The sequence below is a fragment of the Physeter macrocephalus genome, chromosome 19 (genome assembly GCF_002837175.3).
Source record: "Physeter macrocephalus isolate SW-GA chromosome 19, ASM283717v5, whole genome shotgun sequence".
NCBI classification, from domain to species: Eukaryota; Metazoa; Chordata; class Mammalia; order Artiodactyla; family Physeteridae; genus Physeter; species Physeter macrocephalus.
This window is the reverse complement of record NC_041232.1, coordinates 43239471-43250182: the sequence shown is the minus strand read 5'-3', so window position 1 is coordinate 43250182 and position 10712 is coordinate 43239471. Positions and strand designations below refer to the sequence as shown.

The 10712-nt window shown below is 35.7% G+C and overlaps 1 protein-coding gene across 1 annotated transcript; it reads right to left on the bottom strand.

The window, feature by feature from the left end:
- Positions 1–321: 321 nt before the first annotated feature.
- On the bottom strand, positions 322–1868 carry LOC112064055 (protein TFG-like). Its single transcript, XM_055080466.1, is given in 2 exon segments — positions 322–774; positions 777–1868. Coding segments are annotated over 2 exon segments (1188 nt in total). The 5' UTR covers positions 1828–1868; the 3' UTR covers positions 322–637.
- Positions 1869–10712: the final 8844 nt, after the last annotated feature.

The following is a 10712-nucleotide window of genomic DNA, read 5'->3' as shown; positions in this document are numbered from 1 at the left end:
AGTCTGAAGTCAGGGAGCCTGATTCCTCCAGCTCCGTTTTTCGTTCTCAAGATTGCTTTGGCTATTCAGGGTCTTTTGTGTTTCCATACAAATTGTGAAATTTTTTGTTCTAGTTCTGTGAAAAATGCCAGTGGTAGTTTGATAGGGATTGCATTGAATCTGTAGATTGCTTTAGGTAGTAGAGTCATTTTTTTTTTTTTGGATTCAATCATCTTTCTTTATTAACCTATCAATGTTTGTTACATTTACACATAATATCTAGTCTTCGCAAAGGGATCTACTTTAGTACATCACGTTAACAGTAAAAAGCCAAGTAAGATGGCTGAACTTCAACCCAGCACTTTAATATCGTCTGGACAAGGCAAGCTAGAAAGTCAATCACTTTGCACACATGTAAGAGTAGTGTTCCAAAATAACTAGGGAGCTGCTACAATTTTAAGCAGGGGAGGAAAAAAACTTTCATTTTGGTCTTTTTTCTTCCAGCAAATTAACTTTCAATTAACAGCAACAATGATATCATAAAAAAATGCTCTGCTTTTTAAACTTGTAAACTTCAATACAAATTAAAATAGTAGTATTGGAGTCTTTTGGGAGACAAACAGCTAGCAGCTACATTCATCAGTGTAACTGAGCCTCCTTATCGATAACCTGGTCCAGGTTGGGTATAGCCCTGACCAAAGGGAGGACGGCTGCGTGCATAAGGGTTAGACCCACTCGGAAGAGGGGTCATGGTACTCCCAGGAGGTGGAGTGAAACCTGGTCTTGGTTGATAGGCCCCGGTTGGCTTGGAGCCATTCCAGGTTGTGAGGCAGGGGCCACAGTGTAATTAGTGGGCTGAGAAGTTTGGGTAGTGTAGGTCTGTGGAGGGTAACTGCTCGCCTGGTACTGCTGTGGCGGCTGAGCAGCAAGTTGCTGAGGCTGACCAGAGAAGGCAGGAGCCGGTGCCTGGGAAGCTGGCTGCTGGCCATATCCCTGGAACTGCTGAGGTTGCTGGGGTCCAGTCTGATGGCTGTAGCCTGCTGCATACTGAATACCGTACTGCTGCGTCGGCTGGGGGGGCACCTGTGGCTGAGTGCCATAGCCAGCCTGCTGCGGGTACTGCTGGTACATCTGACCTGCTTGAGTCTGAGCTCCTGTATATGGTGGCTGCTGTGGCTGAACTCCTGGTGGGTGAGCTGCAGAGGAGGAGGAAGCAATGCTGTCGGGAGTTCCTGAACGGTCTTTGGCAGGAGCACTGGGTGTCCCTGAAACCTGATCATCTGTTAAGCCAAATGCTGACATGACATTTTTATGGATTTCATCTTGGTTTTTTAAAGGATCAAAAGCTGACATACTTGCTGCCATAACCTGAGTAGACTGTTTCCCAGAAGAATCAGAAGCAGCAGGCTTTTCTTCCCTACTATCCACAGTATCATTTTCAGGAATGTTGGTGGATGGTCCCGGTTCTCCAGGTGGTTCCAAGCTATCCAATAAGCGATTCACTTTATTTCGAAGTTCTATCAGTTCTCGACGAAGATATTTCACCTGACTTGATTCAAGGGGTCTTGGTTGGCCATTAACAAATAACGTCAGTTGCAGTATTCTACTACACTGAATTGCAAAGGAAAGGTCAGAACTATCAAAAATTGTTATAAGATCTCCATCTTCATCTTTATATTTTATTGTAACTTCATCATTACTCAGAAGTTTTCCTCTGAAGACTCTCTGCATCATTAGCACTAATTCATCATAAGTAATATCTTCATTATGAATGGGAATTCGTCGAATATCCTCTCCAAGTTGAGCTTTGATGATTAGCTTCCCACTCAGATCCAACTGCCCATTCATGGTGGACTCCAGGATGTTCTATATATACAACTCTAGAGAAAGACTGTGGCCAGGAACCAGGCCTTCTTTCCTAAGGCTGTCCCCAGTTTGTGCAGTCATCTCCATAAGGCATGCACACAAGTTATCACAAAAATAAGAGTACCCGGTTTCCCGAGGCCGCCGCTGATGCCCCTCCGCGGGTCTCTGCTGATCCGACTGGTGAGAGGCCGCCACCACCGGGCTCTGGGGCGTTGGGGGAAGGCTGCTGTCATGACCCACTCGGTTGCCCTCCGGGGCCGCTGCACCTCGCTGGCAGGATCACGTGGGCCCCGGCCAATCGCACGGACCCACCAAGATAGTAGAGTCATTTTCACAATTTTGATTCTTCCAATCCAAGAACATGGTATATCTCTCCATCTATTTGTATCATCTTTAATTTCTTTCACCAGTATCTTATAATTTTCTGCATACAGGTTTTCTGTCTCCTTAGGTAGGTTTATTCCTATTGTTGCAATGGTAAATGGGAGTGTTTTCTTAATTTCACTTCCAAATTTGTCATCATTAGTGTACAAGAATGCTAGAGATTTCTGTGCATTAATTTTGTATCCTGCTACTTTACCAAATTCATTGATTAGCTCTAGTAGTTTTCTGGTAGCATCCTTAGGATTCTCTATGTATAGTATCATGTCATCTGCAAACAGTGACAGCTTTACTTCTTCTTTTCCGATTTGGATTCCTTTCATTTCTTTTTCTTCTCTGATTGCTGTGGCTAAAACTTCCAAAACTATGTTGAGTAATAGTGGTGAGAGTGGGCAGTCTTGTCTTGTTCCTGATCTTAGTGGAAATTACTTTCAATCTTTCTGTATCCTTATATTTAAATTGTCTCTTATAAGAAACATATTGGTTTATTTTAATCCAATCTGACAATATTTGTCTTTTAATTAGAATACTTAGTACATTACTAGCACATCTGCATTCACAGCTACAATGTAGCTATTTTCTATTTACCATCTTTCTTCACTAATTTTTTCTCTTCTCTTGTTTTTTGATTACCTACTGCCGTGTGACATACCTCCTACTAAAGTTAACGGTTTAAAACAATAATCATTTCATTATTTCTTGTCATTTTTGTGGTGGGAGGGCTGTGCTTAGTGAGTGGTTCTCTTGTATGTTGTAGTATCACCTGGAGCAATGGGGCTACAGTCATCTGAGGGTTTGCTTGGCCTGGAATATCCATGATGGTTCACTTACATGGGTGCCAGTTGAGGTTTGATGTCACCTTGGGGCTTCCAACTAGAGCACCATACTTTTCCTTCAGCTGGTCTCTCCACATGGTTTTGAGATTGAAATATGGTGGCTAGGTTCCAAGAGAGAGCATCACTGGTGTGAGTGATACAAGATGAAGGAAGTGAGAGATGAGAGTCTTCTTCAGGTTTGAATCCGGAATTTCCAGATTGTTGCTCCCACTACATTCTATTAGTCAAAGCAATTACAGAGGCAGCACTACTTCTAGGGCAAAAGGAATAACCTTCAACTCTTGATGAGAAGAGCAGAGAGGGGAAAAATTCCTTGGAATCATTTTTGAAGATTAGCTACTACATTTGTCTTCTTTTGAGTTAACTGATTTTTTATTACATTGTTATGCCCATATATTATCATGGTAGTTATATGTCATTTTACTAATTTTTTACTACTCGAGGATGAGAGTTTTTTCCAGCCCATTAAGGATATCATTACTTTGTCTTCTGACATCTATTGTTTCTGTTGAAAAGTTAGTTCCCAGGTTTTGTTGTTCCTTAAAGGTAAAGTATCTTTTTAATCTCTAGCTTCTTTTAAGATTTTATTATACGGTTTGCTTGTCACAGTTTTATTAGGTCATTAGCTCTTGTTATTTTAATTACTCACTGTTTATCTAACAAGGTGTATAGTTCTTCTATGGCTTGGTTTCATTTTTTAATCTTGGAAAATCCAGAAAATTATCTCTTGAAAATTGAGTTTCTGCTTCATTTTCTCTCCTCTCTTTCTGAGAATGAATTCATATGCATTAACAACTTTTGATTATATCCCTGATTAACGGTTTTTGTTATGACCTCACTTCCAATTCATTTATTTGTGTTTCAACTATTCTGTTGTTAAACACATTCATTGGGTTCTTAATTCCAGTTATTCTATTTTTAGTTCCAGAATTTTCATTTGATTCTTTTTAATACTTTTAAATGGTCTGATGAATTTCTCTACTTTAATTCATGGGGCATACTAAGCATTGTTATTTTGAATTTGATGTCTGATAAAACTATTTTCTGGATATCCTATGATTATTTCTACTGTCTACTTTCTGTATTTTTCTTTGGTCACATCTTTTTATTTCAAAAGTTGTAGTAATGATTTGAGGTTCTGTATGTTAGTTTTGCTTTTGTTATAACACACTAATAATCTGGCTCATCTTTTCCTACTCAGTAACTGAAATTGTTTGAAGCTGGCTGCAGCCCAGCTATGTCTGTTTCATCTATATTTCAGCTCCCATGTGAAAGCTTGCAGTTTTAACCAAGGCACCTCCTTCTCATTAGGCCTTGAAAGATTTTCTTTTTGTTGTTTTTCTATTCTGTGTTATTCCCTCCCCCAGTCATGTGAGTTTGTTAAGTTTTCTCGGTTTCTCTGTATATGCTTCACAGTTTTGGAATGAAAACATTATTTTAAAATAAAATATAATACCAAAGACCAGACTTGCCCCTCTGGAATTCCTGTAGGCTCCTTGATTCCACTTCTAAGGTTCTCACTTTCTTGGTAGTATTCTGATACCTTTAGAAATATTTTTAATAGATTCCTCAGGTTTTCTAATTGTTTTTCATTGAAAAATTGGTCCAAAACACCTGCTCTTATTGTATGAAGTGTAATTTCCCCACAGCGCTCTTACTCTTACGCATCTTATCTAAACCATCTTTCCCTATGGTTTACATAATCTTTAAAGTATTATTATAACTCCAAGAGTTGGGAGACAGGAAAGCGTTGCATTAATTTTTTTCCACTCTTTAGCAAGAAAATAAATATCTCTTTTTTTAAACTGTGTTTACTAATTGCACTTTTCCCTTAGGCATGTGGTCTCAACCAAAACTTAACATTAAAAGGAAAATTCTCATTAATGATCTTATTACAAGTATGATACTAAGCAGTTTATTCTTTGTTGTTTGTTCCTACATAGTTTTCTTCTGTATTTCTTTGATTACCCTTAAATGTGTATAAAGTAGAGGATGGCAGGTTTGATATAATGCATTTGATTTGGAAAACATTTTCTTCACAATAGATAGCCTAAAGCTATTAAAAATAGAAGCCTATATATATGTTGTGTAACTACCTTCTACACTCTTATCCTTTCAGGAAGTATTAAAAATGATAGATATGAGCTCTCACTTTAGAAAATCAGAAATACTTAGTAACTTATTTCTGTCTCATAATTATCAAATAATTATAAACATTTTAACGCACAGATGATCTTCAAGAGTACTTCACTTTAACACACAATAAACAAACAAAAAAAATCAAAAATAATACATACATATAATAATGTAATTGAGTCTTTACGCTAGGTAAAGCGTTAAGCCCCCTATATACATTACCTTATATAACTCTCAGAATTGTAAGTTTGGCAACAAACATGAAGAAGTAGGTTCAGAGAGGTTGAGAAATTTGCTCCAGTTTACACAAATAGTAACAGAGGCAAAATTGGAACTCAAATATGACTCTAAGAAAATTTCTCTTAAGCACTTTCTTTATTACTTCTCAGTTGAACATCACTGCCTGAAAGCAAATGATCTCATAGTGAAGGGAGAATTGTTGCATCGGAATGAAGATAAAAGGACGCCAAGTGTTGAGTGAGGGAGATTAGGAAAGGGTAAGGGAAGAAATAAAAGTGTTTAGATTCTGGGAGAAGTACATATGCAGAATGGCTATTTCTTTAATAAGTCACTGCTTCTTCCCCTTGATTTTGGTTTTTATACTACATACAGTACAGACTTACAGGACTCTTGAGTACACTGTAGATCATACTCTCTTAAGATTGCAGGGCTGATATAACATAGCATCAGAACTGTTCACAAAACGCTTCACAATGAGAATCCTTTCACCTCAGATCTAAGATTACTTTTCAATAAAAATTAAAGACTCAGAATTATTTTGGATGATGACAGCCATTAAAATAAATCACATGTGTGAAATGCTATCAGTGTCTGACATTGCAAATAAATTAAACAGATATAAAGTGAACAAAGAACTGAAGTTAACCTGGTAAGAATTCAATAAAATTGCAAAATCATTTACAGTTCAAAAGTGCATGAAACAAAAACATATATTTTATTATTTTGGAATATATGATAAAATGTCTTAAATGTATATATTTTTTTCTTTTTGAATACTCCAGGAATTCAGTAACAAAAATTATAAACTCAATTATAAAAATTATAACACAAATTATAAAAATAAGTTAATAGAACAAAAAAGCATAAATGTATACATGTGTGTATAATATATGTATTTATATGAAATCATATATGTATGTATATTTATAACTTTATTTTGAATTGGCATCCTGAGATGTTGCAAAACACATTTGTCTGGGAGCTTTGTGGTAGATTCTTTGGAATTTCTACAGAGGCATTTAAGTCCATCTGTGAATAGGGGTTTTAATTTCCATATGTATGTTAATTACTTTGCTTGCCATATTTCACTGCCTAGGACTTCTAAGACTGTGTTGAATAGCAGTGGTCTGATAAATCATCCTTTCCTTGCTGCATATTTTAGGATGAAAACACAATTAATTGTGATGTTAGCTGTAGAATTTTAGATATTTTCTAACTAGTAAAGGAAGTTTCTTTTTCTAGTTTTTAACTTTAAATTCAATTTATTTAAGAGATTGTAGAGACCTCCTGACAGTTCTTATCAATATAACTGATGGTTTTCAAAGAACCAACTTTTTGGTTTATTGGTTCCCTTAGGTTCACAGAAAATTGAGTAGACTGTATAGAGAGTTCCCTTCATGCACACACTGTTTCTGCTATTATGTCATACATTGCAATCATACAGTATGAAGCCTTTTCATACTGGTTTCTTTCACTTAGCAGTAACTATTTAAGGTTCCTCCGTATCTTTTTTGGCTGACACTCATTTCTTTTTATTACTGGGTAATATTCTATGTATGAATGTACTTCAGTTTCGTTACCCTTTCACCGATTGAAGGGCATTATGATTGCTTCTAATTTTTGGAAATCATGAATAAAGCTGCTACAAACAGTCATGTGCAGGTTTTTGCATGGACATGAGTTTTCAAATCATCTAGGTATATATATATATCAATGTGATTGGTGGACTATGTGGTAAGACTGAGTTTAGCTTCATAAGAAAATACCAGACTGTCTTTCAAAGTGATATATATATATCAATGTGATTGGTGGACTATGTGGTAAGACTGTGTTTAGCTTCATAAGAAAATACCAGACTGTCTTTCAAAGTGGCTCTATCATTTTGAATTCCCAAGAGAAATGAATGAGAGGTCCTGTTCCTCCATATCCTCAAGAGTATTTACTGTTTTCAACTTTTCTGGATTTTAGCCATTCTAATAGGTATAGTAATACCTCATTGTTTTAATTTGCAATTCCCCAGTAACGTATACTGTTGAGTATCTTTTCACATGCTTATTTTCTATCTGCATATCTTCTTAATGGTGGTATGTTAAGATCTTTTGCCCATTTTTAAATTATCTTTGAATTTTAAAAGTTCTTTGCAAGTCCTTTATTATTGATTTGTTTTGCCGTAGTCATTTTCTCCCAGTCTGTGACTTTTCTTTTCATTCTTTTAACAGTGTCTTTCACAGAGCAGAAGTTTTTAATTTAATAAAGGCCAACATCAATATTTTCCTTTTAGGGATCTTGCTTGTGATGTTGTATCTAAAACTCATGACCAAACTGAAGAATATCTAGATTTTCTCCTATGATAACTTGTAGAAATTTTATAGCTTTGTGTTTTACATTCAGGTCTATGATACATTTTGAGTTACTTTTTGTGAAAGGTGTAAGATCTGTGTCTAGATACACTTATTTTTTTAAATTTTACTTTACGTTTTTAGCAGCTTGAAACAATACAATTTATTTTCTCACAGTTTTTGTGGGTCAGGATCTAAGGCCAAGATCAAGCTGTTGGCTGGTTGTGTCCTCATCTGGAGGCTTGACTAGGGAAAGTCAGGCTTCCAATCTCCCTCATGTTGTTGGCAGAATTTATTTCCTTACAGCTGTAGGACTGATGTCCTTGTTTTCTTAAGAGCTGTTGACTGGGCCCACTCTCAGGTCAGGTCCTTGCCACGTGGCTTATTTATTAATTTGCATGAGGATGTCCAGTTTTTCTAGTACCATCTGTTGAAATAATTACCACTTGTCTTCTGAAGTACATTTGCTCCTTTTTCAAAAATTAAATGAGCTTATTTATGTGAGTCTGTTTCTGAGCTTTGTATTCTATTCTGTTTCATTGTTCTATTTGTCTTTTCTTTCACCACAAATACCACATTTATTATTTCCTTCCTTTTGCTTGCTTTGTTATTAACTTATTCTTCTTTTTCATGATCCATAAGTAGAAATAGTACAGACTTCAGACCTATCTATTTTAATACAGCATCTTAATGCTATAAATTTCATCTAAACATGGCTTAGATGCATTTCACAAATTTTGATATGAAACATTTTCACTTTTATTCAGATAAAAATCTTTGTAAATCTCTATTGAGACACACTCTCTGACTCATGAGATTTTTTTCATGCTTGTAATTTAGACTGCAAATATTTGTGGATTTTCCAATTTCTGCTATTGATTTCTAGCATTGTCATAGTAAAATATATATATATGCTTTGTATGATTTCTGTTTCTTTTTAATGATTCCTAAGGTTTATTTTATGGCCAGAACATGGTCTATCTTTTTGAATCTTGAGAAGAATGTGTATCTGCTTTTGCTGGGTACAGCATTCTACAAATACCAACTGGATCAAGTTGCTTGATAGTGTCCTTTAGATATTCTATATATTTACTGATTTTCTGAAAATATATTAATTACTGAGAGAGGATGAAGAATATTCTGTTTACTTACTAGTGTACATATGTTATCTTTTCACCTACACTGCTGCCTTTGTCAGGAAGGAATTTGCTTCTATTTTACCTCTTTACCTTAAAGCCTCAGCCAGTCTCTTCTACACTGGCACACAGTGCATCTCCATTCAAAGGCTCATCTTCATAAGAAAAATACAGCACATTTATAGTTTATCTTGGAAAGCTATATAAATGACAGCAGAGATCCATGTTGGCAATGCTGCACTTTTTTCCAAGAACTTCATGGTTTTGTATATTCATGTGAAATAGATTAGAAAAAGTGGTAAATCAGAAATTTTAGATCAAAAGACAACCCACAGAATGGGAGAAAATATTTGCAAACAATGCAACCAACAAGGGATTAGTCTCCAAAATTTACAAACAGCTCATGTAGCTCAATATCAAAAAAACAAACAATCCAATTAAAAAATAGGCAGAAGAACTAAAGAGACATTTCTCCAAAGAAGACATACAGATGGTCAAGAGGCACATGAAAAGATGCTCAACATTGCTAATTATTAGAGAAATGCAAATCAAAACTACAATGAGATATCACCTCACACCAGTTAGAATGGCCATCATCAAACAATCTACAAACAATAAACGCTGGAGAGAGTGTGGAGAAAAGGGATCACTCCTACACTGTTGGTGGGAATGTAAATTGGTACAGCCACTATGGAGAACAGTATAGAGGTTCCTTAAAAAACTAAAAATAGAGCTACCATATGATCCAGCAATCATACTCTTGGGCATATATATGGATAAAAACATGGTTTGAAAGGATACATGCACCCCAATGTTTATTGCAGCACTATTTACAATAGCCAAGACATGGAAGCAATCTAATTGTCCAGCAACAGATGAATAAAGGTATGGTAGATATATACAATGGAATATTACTCAGCCATTAAAAAGAATGAAATAATGCCATTTGCACCAACATGGATGGACCTGAAGATTATCATATTAAGTGCAGTAAGTCAGACAGAGAAAGACAAATATATGATATTGCTTACAGGCAGAATCTAAACAAAATGATACAAATGAACTTATTTACAAAACAGAAACAGACTCACAGACTTAGAGGACCAATTTATGGTTACCAGGAGGGAAGGGTGGGGGGAAGGAATAGACTGGGAGTTTGGGATTGACATGTACACACTGCTGTATTTAAAATAAAATGCCTTCCCATGAAAAAAAAAATTAAAAAAAAATTTTAGATCAAACTTTTATTCAGAAATATGATACAATAAAGCTCAGAAGACACTAAATTTTGTGACTGATAGTAATTATAGAATACCTTTTAATACCTAAGACTGTCTAGAAAGCTCAAGGAGACTAAGTTTTCCAGCAGGATCAAAGAAGAATAACCTCACTAAATATGGTTGACCCTTGAACAACGGGGGTGCCAGGGAGTGTGTGTTAGGGTCTCTGACCCTCTGCATGGTTGAAAATCTGTGTAGAGCCTGCACTCAGTATCCACAGCTCCTCCATATCTGTGGATTCAGCCACCTGCGGATCATGCAGTACTACAGTATTTACTATTGAAAAAAAAAATCATATAAATGCACTTGCACAGTTCAAACCCATGTTGTTCAAGGGTCAACTATACAATTTAAGGGGCTAATGAAATACACATTTTCTCTGTAATTATACTACCTAAATCTTGCTTATTCAAATTGAGATAAATACATATGTATTTTTGCCCACTAAATTAGAGGATATACTGATTTATAAAGTATATAATAAAAAGCATTGTAGAATATTAGTTCTGGTTGAAATGT